The 23,875-nt window shown below is 39.0% G+C and overlaps 1 protein-coding gene across 5 annotated transcripts in view; it reads left to right on the top strand.

The window, feature by feature from the left end:
* Positions 1-23,875, top strand: part of FANCM (FA complementation group M) — a 545,047-nt gene that overhangs the window by 25,781 nt on the left and 495,391 nt on the right. For all 5 annotated transcript variants that reach the window (XR_008822876.1, XM_056345041.1, XM_056345042.1 and 2 more), the window contains exons 5-13: positions 2,002-2,133; positions 2,919-3,051; positions 4,909-5,037; positions 5,531-5,632; positions 10,483-10,676; positions 11,397-11,603; positions 14,488-14,722; positions 19,749-19,906; positions 20,546-20,704. Coding sequence is in view for 4 of the 5 variants with exons in the window: in XM_056345041.1 (XP_056201016.1) it covers positions 2,002-2,133; positions 2,919-3,051; positions 4,909-5,037; positions 5,531-5,632; positions 10,483-10,676; positions 11,397-11,603; positions 14,488-14,722; positions 19,749-19,906; positions 20,546-20,704 (1,449 nt within the window). In the remaining variant the exon portion in view is untranslated. The remainder of the gene's footprint in view (positions 1-2,001; positions 2,134-2,918; positions 3,052-4,908; positions 5,038-5,530; positions 5,633-10,482; positions 10,677-11,396; positions 11,604-14,487; positions 14,723-19,748; positions 19,907-20,545; positions 20,705-23,875) is intronic.

Below are 23,875 nucleotides of genomic sequence, written 5' to 3'. Positions count from 1 at the left end.
GGGTTGGAAGTGCCTTGGGGCTCTTTGGCCCGCACAGCTGGTCTGGCATCTACTGCCCCAGGAGACCTGGAGCAGGCAGTGCTGCTCAGCATCATCCTGCCCTCGTCCCTGCTCCTGTGGGCATCGCCTCTAGGTGCGAGCAGGTGAGCTGAACTAAAAGCAGCAAGCTGCCCGAGACGTGGTATCCCATTCTGAAGGCCCAGAGCAAGGAAGAGGAGCAACCTAAGATGCCCCAAAGCATTCAGAATTTAGGCTTTGTTTCTATTGTCAGCAGCCTTTATCTGTTGTAATCTGCTTAGCCTGCTGACTCCAACTAGCTGTTTTTGAAAGACCTGCAGGCACGGAGTGGGCAGTGTGGAAATTCCCCAGCCCATTGTTTCCCCAGTTTCGATGGTGCTTTTGCAAGTTTTCCTTCACCCTTCCAAAGTTTTCTTTGCCTTTTTGATTCTTTGGGGGATTGATGCCACTGTAGTTGACAGTGGCAATTATTCCCACCCTTTTTCTCAGGATTGGCCATTTAATGCCATATAGGCACTGTATGCAGAGTAAGAAGCTAAAGGAATACCATATTATAAAATAATCAAAGTTACTAAGCTGCCACTGTATTGCCAGGGTAGTATGAGTAGACTGTGGTTGTTACTAATATTTGTGCATCCTAACAGGCTCTAAAAGCCCAGCATACACTACGTGTGTGACGAGGAGAAATGGAGTGTTGTTACTTAGTGTATAAACACGCATTTTACTTTTACGGTTGTCTTTCTCTTCCTGTTTAGGGCATTTTGTCTTTGCAAGCTGAAGAGGTACTTAGTTCAGTATTGTTCGAGGCCTGAAAGTTATACCGGTTTCTGTTGGTTCAGTTGTACCTGATCTTCAGAGGGCTGAAAGACCAGCAATAAAGGGATTAGGTGTTTGTTATGCTATAGCCTTCTTAGTGTCGTTCTGCTGAACCGGTGTTAAAATGCCTGGAAGACTTGGGGAACACTGCATGCATGTAAGGGAACCATCTGCTGGCAAACGAAACCAAGCCTGCCTCTGGAGAAACTTGTTATTTTGCACCAAGATGTTCTTGGTGCTACTAGCCAAGTGGGCCAACAGATTGTAAGTAGTTTTTGTAGAACAAATCTGATTACTCCAATTATTACAGAGTTAGCGCTCATGCAAAACTAAGTCTATGAAAAAAATTCTGACCACCTAAGGCTGAGAAACAAACAGAGGAAAAACAGGATTAAGATGAATTAGTGCAGTTCACTTTCCCTGTTTCACAGATGTGGAAAGCAGATACATGTGATGTATGAAAACAAATTGTCTTTTGGCACAGCTTCCGAAAGAAATGGGGCACGCTGCTGTGCCAGGCCCATCTGCCGGATGCTCATTCCACTCTGCTCACATCTCCCGACTCCTATCCCTTCCACACACAACTTGCTAACCTGTTGGCTGGTCCTCCACCTGCAGTAATTTAGACTTCTCAAAGATGAATACAGGTTTCCTGAGACTGAAATGCCATTCAGGTTAGGGGTTACTAGTGAGTGGGAGCTGCAGCATGAGTTCAGTATCTGGTTACACGTCTCTTTCATTTCCTCTCTGCTGGGTCAGTACTTGTGCGATTATAAAAGCACAGCCCGTGTTTCCACTTCCTAGTTATCTGATGGTTATGGGGTTTTCTTGGGGGCAGGAGGATGTTTGTCTGTAGAATGGAGGGCACAAATCCTTAGGGAACTGAGTTTTAATAGTTCTACTGGTCTTAAAAAAAAATCTGTAAATAAGCCTAGAAACATCCTAATAATGGAGAACCTTACGGTGAGGCTAAGCACTGCGTTGTCATGTGGTACAATGACAAATTATTTAGAAACCAGTGTAGTTTGTTTTGAAAAATCCAATGTTTCAAATAGAATAAATGAACTGCTTGTGTTCTGTTGTGTAAGAGCTGTAAAAATAAAACTACTTCAAGGGGCTGAATACATACCTTCACATCTTTTGTATACTTCTGTGTTTTCTTTGCAGGTGCTAGAAACATTTGCTGGACGCCTGATTAAAATAGGAGTTTTAGCAAGACGGGATATTCCCAGCCTTACAAAGTACCAGATAATTCTAGCAAGAGATCAATATAGAAAAAACCCTTCTTCAAAAAATATGGTAAATGTCTTTATTTCATGTTATTAAAGTAGTGAATAATAAAGAAAGAAATAGAATAAAAAGTTTCCTGATACATTTTAAGTTAATTTCCTTTGTAGCATTCTACTTTTAGCCCTGGAATAAAATATGCTTACTTGTTCGACCTTTCTTGATGCTAATATAGGAAAGTTAAGGAAAAGTTGAAGAACTCAATTTCCAAACTGAATTTTTTTTGAGAACTTAACTTGGCAGTCAGTAATTACAATCTTATACTTTCCCCTCAGAACTACATCAGTGCTTCTATTTATCTGTAAATTGTCATGGAGTGTTCAAATTTTGCAAACTTTACAAAGAACATTATCTAGAAAGAAAAGACAAAAAAAGACTGAGTACCTTAAAAAGAACATTAGGAAATGCACTTCACAGTAGGCAAGCCAACTTTCCTGGCTTCAGTTTTGTAACCTGGGTAGACATGCTAGAAATGTCTTGTTTTGCCCAGCTACTGATTGATGGTTTCGCTGTCAGATCTTGAGTATTGCTGCATTGGAAAGTAATGAGCTAATCTTGGTAGATATTACAAGTATTTTAGGGAGAACACTGGAGGTGGAAAAAGATTGCCTTCATTGATCATTAAGAATTGTGTAACCTGTTTCCTGAAGGTTTTGATAGATAGACTACTCACTGTGCATTAGTTTGTGCTTTGGCTCTTTTTTAGATGTCAATCTTATTTTTGTCAGAAGAATGGCAGTATGATTCCTGCTGCTTATCAACTTCCTAATTTAATGATGACTCTTTTCTTTTTAAAGGAAATACATCAAGGCATAATTGAAGGGGATTTTGCACTTTCTATCAGTTTATATCATGGTTATGAGCTGCTGCTGCAAATGGGAGTACGATCGTTATTTATGTACCTTTGTGGAATTATGGACGGATCAAAAGGTGAAATATCTTCAGAAACATCCTTCCTTTTGTGTTCACTCACTCTCATTTAATTCACCTCATCTGTACAGCTAACTGTGCCCAAAAGAGCTTATGTAACAGATGGATTGCAGATGTAATTAGTATTTTGTTCCCCCCCATCCCTGTTGGAAATATGTTAGCACAATGTTAAAGATAGAGTATCTTTGGGAAAGCAAATACGTCTATATGGCAGCAGTTCTGAAAAAAATAAGGAACAAACAGAACGCAGAGTAAGTGGCAGTAGCATTTCTGGAGAGATGGAGAATAACCATTAAACAATTTACACTGAGAAATCGTTTGGTCTTGTAAAGCAATTCGCCCCCCTATAGCAAAACACATATATGCGTGAGTTTGGAGCGTCTTTGCCAGAGGATTACAGAATTAGATACATCACACTGGAAGTTCTATCCCAGCTGTGCAACATCTTCTGTGCTCACAAAGCAACATATAAAGCTGTTACTGCCTTTCTCTGTACCTCTTCTCATTTTCTCGAATGAGACAACAGTGCACACTATTCCAAATCTGCATACAGCATGAATTCATACAGTGAGGCAATAATATTTTCTGTTCTGGCCTTGTCTCATTTTCCTCGTTCTACCACTAACGATTATGTGTCTTTTGCAACTCTCCATGGCCATTTTTAGACCTGTTGGGTTGTCATTGCTATCTGGAAGACCTGGTTTGGTGCTGATACCTTTTTTGAGGCGACAAGTTTCAACATGGCAATGTCAATCCAACTGCAAGCTTTTTAAACACTGGATGTGGGAAGGGAAGGTTCTGGCTTTTCATCCATGTGGCTGTCAGGTTTCTTGCTTTGTTTTGGTTTACACTTAGCTGTGTGACTGTGTGTTAACTTAGAAAAGCTAGCCTGCCTGCAGCCCTGCTTGATTAAAATGACACTGCTTCATCCTACGTCTGAACCAAAAGCATACAGTGCTTGCTTCATATTATAGAATATCTATAGGATATGTTTTTATAGTATACATGTACTAATAATTTCTCATTTAATTTTATGTTTTTGACATTTTTACAATTTATTCCTTTCGTGCATGCAGATTTTTACATTTCTGATGGTATAGTTCTGTTAGACCTGGGTAGCGGAGAGTATTTCATGTATTTCCAAGCTTCTCAGATTCCTTAAATCCCTGTCTGCTATTGAAAAATGATCGATGGAAAATAGTTCTAATAAATAGATCTTCTGTGCTGGTGTTCTGATCAGTTTGGTTTCTGGTTTGAGCAGAAAAAAATTCTTTTCAACACCAACGTGAAATCATTCAAGAAACTTCTTATATTTAGCTTTTAGTCTAGGTTCCCTCCTCTTTGAGTAGCTTGGCAGCATTTCATGGAGTCACAGGATAGTTTGGGCTGGAAGGACCTTTCAAGATCATCTAGTCCCACCCCTGCTGCCGTGGGTAGGGACCCCCCCCCCCCCCCCCCTCCCCCAGCCCAGGCTGCTCCCAGCCCCATCCAGCCTGGCCTTGGGCACTGCCAGGGATGGGGCACCCACAGCTGCTCTGGGCAGCCTGGGCCAGCGCCCTGCTGCCCTCATTTCTGGATTGGATGGCCTTTCTAGTGCTAAATGGTTGATGTAAAACTTTAGTTTACCTGCAGAACCAGGCTTCTGTCTGTACATATATTTTTCACGTTTGAATTCTGTAATGGCATCTTCCCTAAAGAAGTATTGGCGCAAAGCAATATTTATTACATTTTCTAAAGCTAACGTTTCTCTTGGCTCTCGAAAGGAACTTGCTACTTTTGAGAAAGCTTGTCCAAAGGCAGCAAAAATGATACTTGCTGGGGAGATTAAATACTAAAGTATTTCAACTTTTTACAAAGGATTAACTCGTACAAAGAATGAACTTGCTCGTAATGAAGACTTCATGAAGCTGTATCAGCAGCTTAGAGACATGGTTTCAGACACATCTGCGGCTTCAGCAAATGGAAATGTTTGCAAGAATGGAACAGGTCAGTATTTCCTTTTTAGGGACAGAATATTTGCCTTCTGTTTAAACAAAACACATACCTCTGCATAGTTTGTAGAGGCAGGAAGCTACTCATTGTGATACACGTGGCTGGTATGTTTTTGATTCCAGTTTGTTTTCCTCAGACTTTTACCTATCTGTCTACCTTTCCTCAGTGGTTTTAGCTACCTTCAAACATGTTATCTATATTTGAAGTTATTAATTTGAGTGAAGATGAAAGGTTAAAATATATTTATATTTGACTGAATATCTTTTATAGTCTGACTGTAACAAAAGTAACAATGCTTTCTAAAAAACTTGGTTTAACAAATGTACTTCTGTAAGTAGTTTACTAATTTGTTTAGGTCAATGCAATTAGAGCTGATGTCAGGAATTTGGATGTCTGACTGATAATGATAATGGGAGGAAATGTTCATTAAACCTTCATACTTGTTGCAGGTTTAGTTATATCTTTAATTGCTTTATTTCCATTTCAGTGTTTGAAAATAAAAAGGAATTTTTCTATAGCCATCCAAAATTAAAGAAATTGGAGGAAATTGTAATAGAACACTTCAAATCCTGGAAAAAGGGATGTTCTGGTAAGTAACAAGTCAAAGAAAAAATATCTGAACAGTTGAACCTGTGGATGAAAACAAATAATATCCTACCAAATTTATTTCCTAATTTGTTCAAGTGCTTCTTTATTGTTCTGTATGTTTGTATATGTTTTGTATGGAAAAGTCCTCTTCAGAAGAACTATACCATAACACTACTTTAAGAAAAAAACATTCTATAAGTTATTATTCATTTGATTTAAGCTGTTAGAACAGTTTATATAAAAAATAGTGATAGTAAACTCATTCCTAGTGCTACTATGTCTCAAGATTTTCATGGTCACAGAATTTGTTCTGGAGACCATCACTCAGTGCAGTGCTACCATTACCTCCTGCAGTTACATGCAACATATTTATGGAGCTTAAGGATAAAAGTGCTGTTATCCAGCCTGTTGCAAAGAATGACAAACTCTAAGGCATCAATTTGAAGTTTAAAACCTTCAGTTGCATTCATCCGTGTCTCATTTTTTTCATCTTGACTGAAATGGAGAACAAAAATATGTCATACGGTAGCATTGAGACTATGAAACAAAGTATTCTGAATCGTTCAGATGTCTCTGGAATTAGGAAATTTCAGCTTTTTGATCCAGTTGCTGCTTTTGGAATGGCGATATCAGTAACTAAATGTTTTTGCAGCTTCTTTACTTTTTTCCGTGTCTGTTTGGATCATTGTGCTCTGTGAAGTTCTGATGATTTCTGACCTGTCCTTCCATTTTGTTTTTGGTTTGGGGTTTTCTTTTTCTTATCTTAGATGCTTGATTCTCAGAATACACTTTAAATGATGGCTGCTTTCTAGTAGGCGACTTTAAGTTTCGTCATTTCTGGGTTTGTTAGTTTAGAATATGTCCAAATTCACTTAATCAAATCACTTCTCCCCTCCACCCCCCTTTCCATTCATACTTCTTTCTGTCCTCCCTGCCTCTGTCCATGCCACTGTCTTGTTTCCTGTAACGGTGTCTTTCTAAGCTATTCCTTTTGTTTTCAAATTCTGTATTCTGTACTGGAGTTACTTTAACTGTGTTCTATATTTAACACTCTTCCATCTTCTTTTGATAGCATGGATTTTTGCTGTCATATGAATCCCATCAGATATGTTTTACCTTGCAATGTTGGTCAGACATGTCTTTTAATATTACTAACAGGTAATTAATATACAAATATTTTGATTTTGTGTTTTGTGTCTGTGTGCATGAACCTCTGAAGTGAGTAGACATGAACCGTAAATATTTACTGTTATAAATGCAAAATTACAGTAATTGTGAAAGAAGAAATGCATAATATTTTGTGGCATAGTTGGTGAGCTATGGTACCACATTTGGTTATATCCTGAGCTAGGTGTGTTCGGCTTTCTTGCTGTCCTTCCTTGCTCCTGTTCCCTGTAACCTTCTTTATCCTCGTAACTAATGTGCAAGGCAAGGCCGTGGGGGATATAATGCAGAGTCCTGAATGTAGTTCTCTCAATGCATGTAGTTAATTTTTCAAGCAAGTACAAAAAAACAGTCCTCAAAGCAAGGTCAGAAAGCACTTTACAATTCATAGACTGATCACAGAGTTGGAGCTATTCTAGTAACCTAGGGAATGTAGTAAGCTCCAGCTTGTGTCTCCTGTAGAGCTTGTGTATCTCCAAACCAAATGCACCGGGCAGTAGACAGAAATAGTGAGACACTGAATTTATTTATTTGCCGCCTTATTCACTGTGTCGTGGTGTCTCTGGTGATACCTTTTGAGCAATAACCCCAAACCTGTATTTCTACCCTTAATCCCTGTTTCTTGCAAGTAAACTCTAAATTCACATGTACACAAGTAGTTACAACCTAATTTCTGGTTTTGGACTCTGGCTGAATAGAGTACGCACCCATGTCCTGATTTCTCCCTCCTCCAGACAAGAATTTGTCATGAGTCTGTCAACAAAAATTTGAGTACTTATTAGGATTCCAGGCATAATTGCATGTATCTTTGCTCCATCAGAAGGGTCTGAAATAAAAGCCTTAGTCATTATATGAGCAGTGGAAAATACATGCAGCATTTGTTTCAGGAACCCATGCAAGTGTGTAGTATTTCTAGGGAAAAAAAAAATCAGAAGCAAACAAAACTCCTGAACTTAACTCTGCTTTGTTCCAATTATGCATTACTGAACTACTCTGCATCATAACTTATTGTGTTTATTCCCATGTAATTTTTAAAACAAATAAGTACTTCTGCAGAGCATTTTCCTTGAAAAGCCATACATTTGAGACAGAGAGTGTCAGTACCTCTAAGTCATTAGCCGTATCGGGAACAACGCTAGCTCTTTTTGCTGCATTTGAAATATGAAACCTCTCACATGAGAACTTGTGGGAGTAGTGCCAAGTTGCTTGTGCAAACTAAACCACTTCCAACTAGTGATCAACCAGGTTATGTCTGAGCTTCCTGAGCACGTAGCTATCACCCCTGCTTTGCCAGATGGACTTACCAGCAATTCAGGTAAGTGCAAGATAACATTCTAGCCAGCCCTTAAGAAATGTAGGCTCAGCATAATGAGCTTCTCCCAGTTAATCTTCCATACCTGGATTACTTGTCAGATTGATTATGGGCTGCTAACGTGTTGAATTTTCTAAGTCTGGCTTTAGGTGAGTCAAGGAAGTAATGGCAGCAGTGTATCTGTATATTTTTTTTTTTTTTTTTTTTACAGTACAGGGGCAGATGCTACTGAGCATTATTGCTATTCAAGTCATGAGACTGTACTAAAAATAGCTATAGAATAATGTTGTTCAGTGTAAAGATTGTGAAGGAGAGTAACATGAACTCATGTAAGATATGTCCAACCTGCACTTATTATGAAATATTTAGCTTTTCAGTCTTCTCTGGATGGCAAATTATGCAGAACACATTATATCAGTGTTGCAATTGTCTGGTTCCTAGCTAAAAATATTGAATCATATTCACAGCACAGTTTCATTTCTAGGCCCTCACTGGGGACTGGTTTTTGTATTTGACAGATGACCTCCCATTCCACAGTGCAGTACAATATCACAGAATAATTTAGCCTAGTTGGAAGAGACCTCTGGAGATCCTCTTGTCTGACCTCCTTGGCTGTCAGCCTCAAGAGTGAATTTGTTTTGACCCGAGGCAGCCATCTTCATAATCTGCCTGCGCGCTCATCTTAAATGGGCAGAACGGTTAGCTTCGGTTTCTCCTTTCTGACTTAAGCTGCTGAAAGCATTTCTGCATGTAGATGCATGCAACTAAAAACTAAACTGGAATTTCTGATAGTTGGTCAGAAATATACACATACTTACCTGTTACACTTAATGCTTTAACTTCAAGGAACAGGTTGACACTGGAATTACAGGCATAGTGTGAAACTGTTGTCAAGCTCCAAGTGACTGTTCTTTGGATGTTCGGGAAACAGGTTTTTACACATTCAGTCTTGAGAATTTGAATTCTTTGTCTAACCTTTCTTTTAATGAGATAAAGGTGTTTTGTGGAGAATTGTGCAAAAGTTCTTTATCGCTGGGAATCTGTTTGGCTTGATCTGAGGGCTGTGGCTAGGTAATGCATGCAAGCTGTGCCAATTTCAAATATTCATGTATATACAATACAATACCGGTTGTATCCTTTGAGAGTCTGTTTTTTTAACATGGTAGGTTTTTACTTTGTAGCGTGCAGTAATGGGCATGTTGGTTTAGTATTTGGTTAAGTGGAAGCTGACTCTTCAAGATTTGCATGTTGCATAGATAGCTTTTGCTTGTGCTCATGAGGGCAGATACCATTATATGTTTAGAAAAAAAGAAAAAAACCCTACAACCCCAAAACTTAGTGCCCAAAGACAAAAACTGTGATGGTATAACTTAAGAAACATGGTTTTGGTCAAAGGCACCTTGCTAAAAAATTCTGTATCAATGCAATTATTTTTCCCTTTTCTTTGAAAAGGGAAAAGATACCTTTGATGTTGAAATAAGAGATAATCAGTTGTGATCAGCATCCCTGGAAGTGTTAAAAAAAAAAAAAAAGGTGTAGATGTGGCACTTAGGGACATGGTTTAGTGGTGGACGTGGCAGTGCTAGGTTAACGGTTGGACTAGATTTTCTGAAAGGTTTTTCCAACCTAAATGGCTCTGATTCTATGATGGGAGATCATTCAGAGCAACAAATTATAGTGTCAAGGTAAGTTCTTGCACATTTCTGCTGTCATGAGGATCCTAAGCTGTAGAACTAGAGATAGCTTGCTCTAGTAAATCACAGAAAGTTGATCGACATCTCTTTTGTTCTACCGTGCTGTATCCTAGACTAATGGTAAACTGGTTTTCATTGCTATATATTGCTAACCTCAGCTGGCCTGGGGACATTTAAGTAGCAGATTTAAAAGTCAAATTGTAGGCTTTTTGAAAGAAGGCATCTCAAACTTGTTTTAAGACACTTGCCATCAAACCTGAGGTTTTTAAAGTAACATTAATAATGGTAGCTCAGACATCCTCACCATAGTTGGTGTACATTCTCCAAAATTAGAATACTGCTTTGATTCCAAAGAGCAATTGTTTGAGCATTTTCTGGGATATTGGCCTAAATAGGCCGAGAGAGGCTCCTAATTGCCAGTTTTCCCTGCTGTTTTGGTTGTGGTTTTTTTTATTATTATTTATTTACTTAGATTTATTATATTTTTTTAATTACATTTCTTTTGAATAAAATTTCTTTGAAAAAAACCAAAATGAGATATGCTTTTACAAAATCTTCCCAGTAAGTGAGATGAGAGCTGTGAATGTGTAGCTTGTGGGATGACCTGTCCTTACTTTTTTATTGGCAATTATTTTTAAATGATGCATAAAAATGTTTTTCCGGCTTTTCAAAATTAAACAGATCAGGTCACAGCTGAAAGTACATCTGCAGACACTGTGGATACCAGAGTGATGATCTTCTCATCGTTTCGAGATAGCGTGCAAGAAATTGCAGAAATGCTTTCCAGGCTTAGCCCAGCTGTTAGAGTAATGATGTTTGTTGGCCACTCGACAGGAAAGAACACAAAAGGCTTCACACAAAAGGAACAACTTGAGGTAAAGAAAAGATGAGACTTGTATTAGGAAATGGTGATAAAGAGTATTAATTGTGTAAACAACTACATGAGTATCAATAGCGATTGTATGGCAGTGACTGAATTTTAAAGTGTCATTAGTAAGTTCCTATATAGTTCAATTGCTTTTGGAGTATCCAAAATTATACTCGCTGAACAGAATGTGAAAGTAGAAATATTTTATATATTTACATTATATTAACTGCTAACTTACATATATTTGAAAATCTGGGGAGATAGTCAAATACTTGCTTAGGTTTTTTTTTTTTCCTTGTATGTAGAAAAAATAAGATATATCCTTAAATTTTGATCTAGCAAAGTTTAAAAAAAAAAAAAACAACAAAACAAACAACCACAAAAACCCTACCACAGAATGCAACTCCCCCTGAAAATGCCCCAAAATACTTAATTGTAAAGTTGGGAAGAATCAGTTTTAGAAGAATTACATGATTGGAGTCAGAATAAGGTGTTCTTTTTTCCCCCCTTTATTTTAGAATTGAAGAGTTGATATGTTGCCATTGATAACGTTAGCTTGTGGCATTTGATCGTGAGCTAGTAGTTGACAAATTGAGAAAGACTTAATTTTGTGGTTTTAAAATATAAATTAACTTTTTCAACTTCTGTCTGAACCTAAAAAACCTGCAAAGTGTATATAAGGGGCTTTTGGCTAACCTGTTAAATCTAGTTTTAATCACTTATTCAGGTGGTAAAACGCTTTCGTGAAGGTGGGTATAACACTCTGGTCTCTACCTGTGTTGGGGAAGAAGGCTTAGACATCGGAGAAGTGGATCTCATCATCTGCTTTGACGCTCAGAAAAGTCCAATTCGCCTTGTGCAGAGGATGGGCCGAACGGGGCGCAGGCGGCGAGGCAGGATCGTTGTCATCCTCGCCGAAGGGCGGGAGGAACGGGTGAGTTGCTTTCTTCTCGCTGGGAAAACAAAGTGACTTGTTTAGTCTGTTCCAGGATACTATATTTGTATGTTTCAACTATTTTTTTAAAAATCGCAGCAATCCAGAGCACTCCTAGAACCATTTTAACTACCCCTACAAGTAAGTATAGTAGCCCACAATATTCGAAAAATATGTGCGCTTCCGTGATGTGAAGGGCTTGAACCCTTTGTAACACTTATTTTGTAGATGTATATTCTGAATTTCAGTTTATCCATTATTTTTTTTGCCAAGGGTACAGAACAAGGTGTAGACGAGATAGGGCTGGAGCTCGGCGAGGGGGAGGGCTGGCAGCGTCTCGCTCTGACCCGCTGACGACACTGTGCTTTCGGACAAGTGCTTAGTGGTAGCAGACTTGTGTGTGAGGTCTGAAGAGATCAGCTTAAGTGGAAATCTACTTTTGCTAAATTTCTGAACCTCAGCACTCAACTCGGAGTATAATTAATCATCTTTGAGCGCAGGCTGCCCTTGGTAAACTAATGTACCAGTGGCAATCTAAGCCGTGAGTTGTGAGCAGGGGGATGGAGTTTCAGCCGAGCTGGCACGCCGCCCGGCTTCATCCCGTGGGCCTGCCGTTGTCGGGCCTGCGCCAAGGAGGCTGGCACAGCCCGGGTGAGGGAGGAGGAGCAGGAGGCAAGGCAGTCCCTGTTGGCATCTCCTAGGTGAGCATGGGGGCAGAATAATGTGAACCTGCATCTTTACGTTTTCATTGTGTACCCCCTGTTTGAATGCAGGGCATTTTTAGGGTGCACGTCACTGGCTGAAATTGATTTTATTCTTCGCTGGTTTGGGTTACTTGTGAGGTTGGTTCTGAGTTGGTTCAGAATTCACGACAGAGACGTCTGAGATCTGTGTAAGCTAATTTGAAACCCAGAATGTCAGAGTCTTCCTATTATTGCATTTATTCCAGTCGGTGTTGTGCCTATGGTTTAATTTGCACGTAGCAGGCATTTAGTTCTAAATGGAGGTACAAAGAGTCCTGCCTGAGGAAAAAAGCCTCTTTGAAGGGATGGCAGTTAAAAATTATTAAAGTGAATGGTATTTGTAAGTAGATATTTTCTCCTGCTGCATATGAAGTCTGGTTACTACTGGAAGCTCTGCTCTGTAATGGAATATTAAAATGGTCCCTTAAATTCCTTGAGTGTCAACTAAAGTAGTTAGATTACTGGAATCTTCAGATTTTCTCAGGAATCTTTGAAGCAGAACCTTCTCCCAGGTAGGATAATATTTTTTTTTTTTTTTGTTTTTTTGAGATCATGAAGTAAATTCAATTGCCGAACAATATTGGTTTTGTTTGATTTTGCTTGGGGGTTTTTTTGTTGTTGTTCTTTTGTTTGGAATTTTTCGTTTGGTTTTTTTCTGTTTTTGATTGAGTCTCCTTCCAGGTCTGTTAATGTGGGGATTCTTCCCCATCACATAACTTGCAGCCGAGTAATTAATGGTCTGGTATTAACTTGTGGGAATCTGTTTTAAAACAAACCACTTCAAGTCAATTATAAAGCTTTTAAAGACATTTTATCGGGAAAAATTAGTAAATGCAGGTCTGGAAGTTTGCCTTTCGACAAGAATCTTCTTTACAGAAGTGTTTATTACTCTGTTCCAGTACTCGCCTCCCCACGTTTCCCTGCCTGGTGCAGCTGTCCCACGTGGATGCACACTCGCTCTCAGCGGTGCGCTGCACGTCACGGGCTACACCCTGCTAATGCCCCGGCTTCCCTGAGCGTTCGGCTGACGGATCGTCTACCTTTCTAATTCGGCTGTATTCCATGATGTGCTGTGTTTTGGGATTTTTAATGTCTTGTGACAGCTTAGCTGCATGTGCATCAGCCTGGGAGGGAGCTGTTAGCTGCAGGTTTAAACCAGTAAAAAAAAAAAAGAAGCACCAGGGAGCTCATAGCCTCTCAGGCTCCTATCAGGCCAAGCTCTGTGAAACAAGGGAAAAGGAAACATCCTTTCTTAGTAACAGCAAAGTAACAGTTCTTTTAAGCAATGAGTTTGGTAATACATGGTTTTTTTCCCATAAAAAGAGTTTTCTGCCTGTTCTAGGATTAGAAAGATATATGTTGGAATGCCTGAGGGACAGTTTATTAGAGCTAGCTGTTAACCTCTTCCCGTTTTATTCAGAGAGCATATTCTTCTGTCTGTGTCCTCTAACCCTGGCTTCCAAAGATCACCTCTCAGAAGAGCGTAGCTGCCATAACATCACACTCAGAGCTCGTAGTCTAACTGGGTGTGCTGTCTCCATTGGTGACCTGTCAGAGAGACTCAGAGAAGAATATTAGGACAAGAAATATTTGTTTCTTTGCCCCCAGTTTCTTTCCTTAGTTTCTCCATCTTTGTCCTGGTTTCTCTGTTGCACAATAAAAATGAAGTGTAATTAAAAGAACTTGGAGCATGTATGACATTAACAAATAACCTTATGCCTTTTTTTGGCTTGACCTCCTTTTTTCGTTTCTGATGTAATCTAATTGACATCATGCCTGTATCTTACGGACTGTAAATTCCCACAGGCAAGGACTGTGTTTCTCTGTCAGGTGCTGTGCCGCCTTCTGATCTATTTACAAACACTAAAAAGCTGTACATTGGCACTAGTTCAAGAACTTGAACAAGCAATTATGTTGACCTGCCTGGCGATATTGAGGGAAGACGCAATATGGTTGGCTCTCGGGGCCTTGCATCATATTTCGTTTTAATTGTGTTTGCAGAAAAAAACCTCCAAAAAACATTTTGATGATGGAACATAAAATAATGAGAAACCTGACAGACACTCAGATGTTCTTTTACTTTTGAACAAATCATGTGAAAAAACAATCCAACAACATATGATTTATCTTTTCTTTTACAGACTTACAATCAAAGCCAGTCTAACAAAAGGAGCATCCACAAAGCTATTTCAGGAAACAAAATGCTTCATTTCTACCAGCATAGCCCACGCATGATTCCAGAAGGCGTAAATCCAAAGTTGCATAAAATGTTTATTACTGCTGAAAAATATGAACCAAGCAATTCAGGAAAGCTTTCCAAAGGGAGAAGACCTAGTTCCCTGCAGCATAAATCTGCTCTCTTTTCCTATGTCACCGGTAAGAGGATTATGGTGCTTTTCTAAGCACTGCGTAAGCTGCTATCTCATGTTGTTATATTACAGCACATCAAACCGGCATGCTCACATGAGTTTTGGGTCTCTAGGAAAAGCATAATTTCTGTCAGCTGTAGCCTTTTGACTATGATCCTGTGCTGACTGTTGCTTTGATTCCTCATCCTTTTCCTTTAACATCCTCAAATCACGGTCTTGTCCTTAAATATCTCTACTTCAAATCAGACATTCATTTTGTCTTTTTCCATAGAGCTTCTCATGGAGTCAGTGCCTGAAGGTCAGAAACTCCAGCTACAAACAGAAGAGGCAAATGTTAAGACGTCTTCTTAAAGGCTTCTGATAGACCTATGTCAGGCGGCATAACTGTCACTGAAATATTTAGTGATAATTCCGAGCCAAATCTGGTTTTGAGCTTTAACAGTTAGACTTAATAGTGGATTTTTTAATCAAAGAAAAGTACCTTTGTAAATGATAATAAAACAGAAATGCTTGAAAACTGAAGGATTTTGAGGGGAGCAAAAGGAGGAATCAAGGGTAGGCTATTTATATTGGAAGAAAATTAATCTAAAAAGAGATATGGCTCTTTAGTTGATGCAGTTACATGGCAATGAAATGCTCAGCAAACCGTACAAAATCATAAGATAAGAAGAAAGAGCTAAGTTTTGTAAATACTTGGAAATCATTGTGCTCGATCTCTTTGGTTAAGTGCTTTCTGTAAAGACCAATAGCAACTTCTTGAAAGAAAAAAAACCAACTCTTAAAAACTTCATATTTCATATTCACATAAAAACTCTTGGGAAACTTCGTATTTCAATCTCTGAGTATTTAGACTTTAGAATTAGTGTGTTTTAAATGCTTCTGATCACAGAAATTGTTACAAAAATCTGTATCTGATCTCTTTCCAAACACCATACAGGGCAAACAAAAGGCTGAACTTAGAAAGAGGAAGCAAGCTACAAAATATTGCAGAAGAAAATTCAACTTCCTCTTTGGCTTCCAAAACAGTTCATGCTATCTCCTGTTTTGCAGGGTAGGGACGTAACGGAGAGGAATTATTATCAAGAAATCAGTCTGTACATGCCATCCTCAGCCCAAACTTTTAAGTTTGCACATGCTGCAGACACAGCTGTAGCACAGTTGTGATGGTGCTCCTGGTGACGGTGCCCGTTATGCCTCCGGAGCCTTCTGTAAGGCACGCTTCTCTGGGGTTTGTGCACAGCCCGGGTGGCAGCCAGCGAGGAAAACCGAGGATGGAATAAACAGACACAACGTGCAAGAAAATAAGCAGAGCAAACCATAGAACTAAAATAATCGTTTTAGAAAGTTTCTAAGTTACTCTTAGGAAAGAGAAATGAGAGGCAGTAAGTGCATAAAGAAGATAATATGTGGAACATTATTTCCTGCTGTCTTTCAGCCACTTCAAAGGCTGTAATTACCAGGTTCCTTTTGTGTGAAATAGCCTAGCAGCTGCCACAATTGAAGTACACAGTGTGCACGGAGGTCTGCCAGTCGCTGAGGGTGAACATGATTGAGTGCCTGTCTTGCAAACAAGTGTTACAGGAGCGCAAATTATTGAACACCAGTTTGTGTTGAAGTCCCCTTCATTACTGTATGAAGCAAGTGGCTGTTTCTGATTTTAATGATAATGATTTTTGAGATAAAACTCAGAAAGAAGAGGAAGAAAGGTCTTGGTTTTTTCATTTTCTCCTCTCCTTATTTCAGTGCCCTTTCCACATTGTAAAATTGAAAAAAGCTAATAGTAATGAATAAGCTGTGTATGTTCTTATTTGTGCTTTCTTACTTTTCATTTGTTCTTGAGGTTCAGTTGTTCTTCAGGTTTGTCCATGGAAGAATACATGTTCACAGAAAGTGAAGTACCAAGGCCAGAAGTCTCATAGTAATTTCAAGCATTCTCCTTTTCTACTAAAAATTATATATTTCCTGTACTTCATTTTATTCAATTTCTATTAATTTTACATTATCTTTCCATTTCACAACCTGTTTCATAAACTTTATGTTTTTCAGTACCAGAAGGACACGTTATTCTTGTCTTGTCCCATCACTAAACAAGTGTGTTCTTCAGTTATATGAGCTTTTCCTCAACAATGTAGCAACGAGATCAAAAATCCAATTACTTATCAGTCCTCTTATACTGTTTCTTACAGTTTGAGATTCTTTTCTCTCTCTGTTTTGTTTTTTGTTTGGTTGGTTTTTTAATTGTGTTTTTTTACAGTGCTCGTGAAAATTAAATAGCCTATTAAGTGCAGTGAAATCAAAAGTATTTTAAAAATAATAGCTTTGTGCTTAACATGGCTTAGACTCATTTGAGGAAAAATCTCTGAACATATCTCTTTGGAGACAACTCATGGGTTTTTTTATGATCATCTTTTTTTTTTACTTTTAATGAGAATAACTGTCCCACAAAGTAATTGAAAAGATGGAAGTGCTGAAAGGTCTGGATAATCGTGTCTAACGTTATCTATGCAAGTTCTTTGCCAATCTTCCTGCTCTGTGAGAGGTATGAAACCACAATGAGCACGATAAAAAATAGCTGAGGTGCCTTAAAATGCACTCTCTGCATACCCTGTTGTTCCTGGTAGCTGAATGTGATTTTTAAGCCATCAGTTATTTCTTTTGTTTTTCTTTTTTTTCATTGCATTTGTCTAGATGAAATCTCATTTTTTTCAGATTGCATCAATTTATAAGTTGTCTATAGCTGTGGTTTTTTTGATCAATTTTATAATTTCATCGGGTTTTTTAATTGCTGTTTTTATCTTAACGAAGTACACTTCTTTTATTGTCTCTTTCTAAAATATACCAATGCCTTCCTTACTCTTTTAGACCTTGGGGGGGGGGGAGCTATGCCTTTCCAGTTGCCCATGTCTTTTAATATAGTTCTGTCCAGGCCTTTGGATGGCTGATATATTTTTCTGAGTTGATCTATCTGAATTAAACGTGCATAGTAATGCACATCACCTTCTGAAATGATTGTCAGAAAACTACGGAAATACTGCAGAAAACTGCTGTTTTCGATGTTTATTTTCTTTGAAAAAAAACCCACCAAAACAGTTAACCGAGGATGTGTTTATGCACTTCTGTTCCTTAAATTCAGATTTCATGTCTTGACAACATCCATGTAGGAGGAAGACACCCTGCTTTGTGTGCTGTGTTAAGAATAAAACACTTTATATGTGCCTTGTACCAGCTTTGTCTTGTCCTGCTTTTCTCAGTAGAGAAATATCTTTATCCGATTCAGGCATCTGGCCTTTTACATCTGAAAATTCAGTCGCTTGCCTGCTTCCTTGTGTGTATATATATATATATGTGTTTTATTATTAATTTTTTTTTTGAGAATGTTTTAGCTTTGTCTTTCTTGGGTTGCACCTTTCACTGCTTGAGCTACACGAAACTTTCCTAATGAGGTGGGTGGGAGTTTTTAACTAACTTCAGCTACGCCTATTTTGGAATTATTATTTTTTTTCGGTCACTGACATGGCTTCCCTAAAATACCAATTGCAACTTTTTCTGCAGTCATGTCTGCCCCAGACAAGCCATTTGTGCTGTGTATGGGAGCATGAATATCAAATTTACGGGGTAAAAGTGACCTCAGCAGAAGTATCGTGCTCCTTGCTTTACCTGTCGTTGTTCCCTGCCCACTCCCCCCACCCATTCGCAGTTCCAGCAAAGGAAGCACTGTTCTGCATCGGTAGGGCAAAACCAGCAGAACCTCTGGAGACTTGGAAGCTTCTTTTGCACCAGCAGCTTTCTTCTGGATTGAATCAAAAATATTTTAGTAGCAATTTTGATCTTCTGAGTTTTTTAATGATGGCCTTAAACTTCAGTGTTGGTTAGTTTTTTCCAGCTGTGAAAGACCTTTTCTGAAGAGGCCTCGAACCTAGAACTCTCAGGGATCAGTTTTTGAGTCTCTAACACATATGTCACACCATCCTGTGGTGACAGTCTCTGGCAGTTGTAACTTGAGAGGACTGAGTGGTATGGGCTGCTTCCTTTTATAGGACGATCGCTGCAGATTCATCCCAAATCCTGTCTGCAGAGTGACCATCAACTTAATTATTTTTCTCTAAGCTTCATACATCTGGGCTGAAAGCTATGACATTCTTAACACGCTCAACAGCGATTCTTGGGACATTCCTTTGCTGTTAGCACCGATGGCTGTTTTGAGGGGTTTGGCATTTTTGGGGATAGCAGAGTTATCGCGGCTTGCTGCCAGCCTACCGAAACTGACTCCGTTTCTCTCGGTCACTGCAGCGTGCTCACCCAGAGCCAAGCTGCATCAGCACCTTGTCTTCAGTAAGCTGCCATATGAGCACTTGTTTTGTTTTTATCTAGCATTGGTGCTCACAGGTGCCCTATACCTTTCCACTTACGGTTATGAGTCTTAAGTAAAACTCATTAGCCTCTTTTTTCCTTTCTGTGCTCCTGGAGAATTTTTACAGTACTTCTGGTTCTGTCTTCTTATTCATGTGCATGCCCTTAGTAGGGGAGATCAAATAAAAAAATGAGTAACAAGTATTTTTGTTATAACGAATTAATGTTGCTTTCCAGTATTTAGAGAGTAACTTAAAAAAAAAAAAAAAAAAAAAGATGGGGGGGGGGCAACCTTTTACTTATTTACAGTTTGTTCCCCAGGGTCTCAGAGACGCATATTTAGAAATTCAAGCCATATGCTTTCCCTGTTTGCTATACTGTCTTCGGGACATATAGCCCTTTAATTTACTTATATCTCTCTGTCAATCTATATCTTTGTTTATACGATGCCTTCCCTCAAAACAATCAATAGATAATTTTAATAAATAGTTTTATCCATAATTATAACATATGCAACAATTTTGATACTTGTTTCTGACATCATATTCTCTATATCTGTTTTGCTTGTGGCACAGAGAAGGTATTTTTTCTTTTGACTGGTATCATACAAAGTTCTTTTTATTCTGTGTATCCTTTTTCTTAAAGTAGTTAATGTTTTCCTGATACTGTTTTCCTCCTGGTAGGCCAAAAGCAAATACACGGTCATGAGAACTGGTCTCTGTCACCTGAGGAATTTGAAACATGGGACAGACTTTACAGGATTAAGGAAAGTGATGGAGTAAAGGAACCGATATTGCCTCAAACTCGGTTTGAAACCTTAGAAAACATGGAAGAAATACCAGTGAGTTTAACTTAAATATGATGTTTCCTTTGACATGAGGCCTAAAGGATACCTTAAGTAACAAAGTTAACTACAAATTTGAAAGACATCTATATTAAAGATGCAGTTTTCAGAATTATATGTAGGCTTTTGAGGTTAAGAATTTAGGAATTAGATATTTGAAAATGGTCTTTGATGTTAGGTCTCCAAATTAAAAATGCATTAAAGAGCCTCTCAGTATCTGTTAAGTTCTATTATCTGGATATTATCAATATCCATTAAATATCCTGTTTCTAAGGATTTAATGCAGGATGCTATATTCATCATGATGGTATTGTATCTGTGCTTTTTCATTCCCTTGCTTTTGTAACTGCAAAAGTGTTATTGAAATGAAAACCAAGTTTTACAATCTCTTTTCTGAATCAGAAAAAATATGGTGCTTTTCTGTCAGTTTACCACTTAAAATAACCTGTCTTCCATGAAAAGGTGTGACAACACAAATTGTGGAATTTTTTTGGTTTAGACAAGACTTAAACCTTTGTGGTGATGTTTAGGTAGTTCTCTGCATATGGAGTATTTATTGTCCCTGACAGAGAAGTGGACATTAGTTTTGCTAAACAATTTCTTGATTAAAACTTCCTTGTCAATCTTAATTTCAAGCTGCAGGAGCATGAAGAGGAGGAAACTCACAAACTTTCCTTGTCTGAATGGAGAATTTGGCAGAATCATCCTTTTCCTACATTTGTGGTTGATCACTCCGATCGCTGTTACCATTTTATCAGTGTTATGGAAATGATAGAACTGATGAGATATGAACAGGTAAGGTGTTTATGTTCGTCTGGGTGCAAACATGCACAAGTATTTAATGCACAGTTAGAATATTTTAAAAATAGTGAGTGCTCTAGTTCTGTCTGGTCAGCTGAAACAAAAAGTGGGGAAGTGTTTGTGTGGAACTAAGTTAAGCATTGTGGAATGAATAATGTGTATGTAATTTTGTTTCAAAATGCCTGGCACTGATATTCTCTAATTCTTAATCTTTTCCACAGAAGTTGTTTAAAAACAGTTAGTGTTTCCCTACACAGGAAAAAACAAACAAACAAACTCAAACCCACCCATAAATCATTCTTTTTTTTAATGCATCCAAGTATCAGGTTTTTTATAAAAGGACATTAAATACAAGAACTATATATGTCAAGGAGCAAGTCACCAAAAGTGATATTAGAATTATTCCAGAGTGTAATAGCAATAGGAAATAATTTTATATCATATATGTACGTCAAATGCATTCCATAAAAATGATGCAGGAATATATTGCATGTTTTAAGGTCATTGTGTTTTGAGGCTTTTTGGTTTGTTTTCTGTGAAAGCTTTAATAACCTAATTGCTCCTAAGAATTAAAGGATAAGAGGAGGGCGGACAAAGAAACATGGACGAAAACCATTTGGGAGATGAGAATTTTGTGTACTAACAGTTATAGATAGCAGATACGCCTCTATAATGAAGGGTGCATACAAGGAAGTGTGTGTAGAGGTGGATGCACTGACACTACGTGAAGACTGCAGTTGTTCACCATGCTATTTTTCCCTCCAGTTTAGCTCTTCCGTGTTCCACACATACTGCTTTTTAGTGTGTTGAAATTTTCTAGGTCATCAGAATCTGTTGCTAAGCTGCCAGAGTTTCCAGAATAACTGGACTAATCAAGGAAGAGAATAGAGACATTGTAGTTGGGCTCCTTGCTAGGGAAGTGTATTAATGGAAAGTTGTAAATAGACTTTCAGAGCTAAGATAAGCTTCTCTACTTCATCACAGAACAATGGCATTCTTGACTCCTTTGAGAGCCTGTGTTCCCAAGCTAGGGTCAAGAACATATTGCCAGAGAGAAAGGACTTTGGGGAGACCTCAGGTATAGAGAGTTGAAGGAAGTCAGGAGGCAAAGAAATGGTTAAAAAAATTAAAATTGTGTTTCTAATTGAGGACTTCCCTCCCCAAGATCTAATCAGGCACTTGAAGTATTTGCAGCTTAAGTTCCTTTCGTGAAAGCGTGTTGATACCTGAAGTCTGTTCAGGCTCCCAAGTGCCTTCAAAGTTGTAGATGCTAAATCACCACCTGGCACCCTTAATATAATGTCCCGAGCAAATTTATTTGTCACCGAGTCTTCAGTCTTCTCCCCCAAACTCTGCCAAAGTAAGTGCCAGAAATTATAAGCGAAGCAGAGTATCAAATGCTTGCTTTCACAAGCAAGCTTTTACAGAACTTACAGCGCTAGGTCTGCCGGCTGTCCCTCGCAGGAATGAGACAGCCCAGCTCACCTACTTCTGCTCTCCACTGTGTAGTGAACAGAGAGGATGTCCCTTCAACAGGCGGGGCCCAAAACTGTGGCTTTTTACACTGTGGTCATCGCTTTACATTCTGCTTAACTCTGATGATGGCCGTCCAGCATAGGCAGGGTGTGTGGTGATGTGTTCTCTGTGCTCTGCTCAGAAATCCTGCTGCTGCATGCCATCACGCAAGCCCTCTCCCCAAGTACTTCAGAGCAGTCCTGCATACACCACATGGCAGTGCTGCAGAGTCTGCAGTCTTGGAAAATGCTGGAAGAGCTGCATCAGAAAAGAAGGGATACAGCTATTAATTGATAGCAAATGCTAAAGAGTTGGTTTTCACTGTTTCTAATTTAGCAGCCGAATGTCAGCTGAATCACGATGCACTGTAGGTAATGTTCTCGCAGTCAAAAGGCTGGGACTGCCTGTTATGTCATTCACCTGCCTCCCAGCTCAAAGTTTCATGCATTATCTGGATTGACTTCCAGACAGCTTTCTCTGATCTGTCTTAACTGGTCATAGCGGAGACATCGATCTTTCTTATCGGTTAGAGGAGAGATCATAACTGAATGTCACTGGCATGCTGAAAACACCTTCTGTTGACTCCATTGAATACGAGAGGTTACAACATGACATATCACTCCACCCTGTTGAATTCTTCTAGGGAAAACCAAAGCACAAGCAGTAACAGTGTCTGACAAGGTTGACAAGGCAGAAGCTGTAATTGGCACTGACACCCGGTTTTTAAACTTCCGTGCTTATATCTAACCCAACTTGTCAAGGTTCAAGGACATCAAAGCTTCACCAGAATCATTTCACTAAAAGCCAAGGATGCAACATGTCTTAATCTATTTTGTCAGCACTGACAGTGGTTTCTTATATGTGAGTTTGATTAGTACATTCTTTAGTCATCCTTGACTTCTCTGAAAGGCACCAATAGCCTTTCCAAGACGTGATGTGTTCCCACTGAAATCCCCCAACGGGAAGGGAAGTGGGTGATGTGCGTGATTTTTGCAGTGGCGTTGCCTTGGAGCAGTCACTGCACTGCGGCAGTCCCCACTCATCAGGCAGATAACACCAGCAAAAACTTCTTGCCCTGCGATTTGGAAGAGAGCAATCTTCCATGCTGCTAACGCCAGAGCAGGTGTGAGTGTGCAGAAGGTGGTTTTGGTTTCCTGTAACTACCAATCTCATCCTAATTCAGTCTGCCTACAACTTCAGTTCTGGTGAATCAGAAAGAAAAATGGGTATAATTATATAGTAAATCAAGCCAATGAACTATTCAGTATAATTTATTTTTTTAAATATCTGTGTTATAAACCATTTCTGTTAGCAAATGCTGCTTTGAGGGCTGTCACTGTTACCACAGAGCAGTTTGGACATGGAGCTCTCTGGCGCAATCCAGGCCTGTGTAGATCAGGTGGCTGGGGCTTCAGCAGGTCAAGCCTTCAGGATCTCCAAGGTGGGAATCCCACAGCTTCTCTGGGCCCCTAGTTTGGCATTTGATCACCCTCATGGCAAAAAAGTTTCTAATATCTAATTGAGATTTCCCATGTTTCGTGTTGCGCCCATTAACTCTGGCCTCAGTATACCTCCAGGCAGCCTGGCTCCCTCTTCCTTCTGCTTTTACACTAGATAAGACTGTAATAAAATCCTCTCTTCTTAAGACTG

Source organism: Falco biarmicus, chromosome 7 (assembly GCF_023638135.1).
Source record: "Falco biarmicus isolate bFalBia1 chromosome 7, bFalBia1.pri, whole genome shotgun sequence".
Taxonomy (NCBI): domain Eukaryota; kingdom Metazoa; phylum Chordata; class Aves; order Falconiformes; family Falconidae; genus Falco; species Falco biarmicus.
This window is presented reverse-complemented; position numbering and strand designations above follow the sequence as displayed.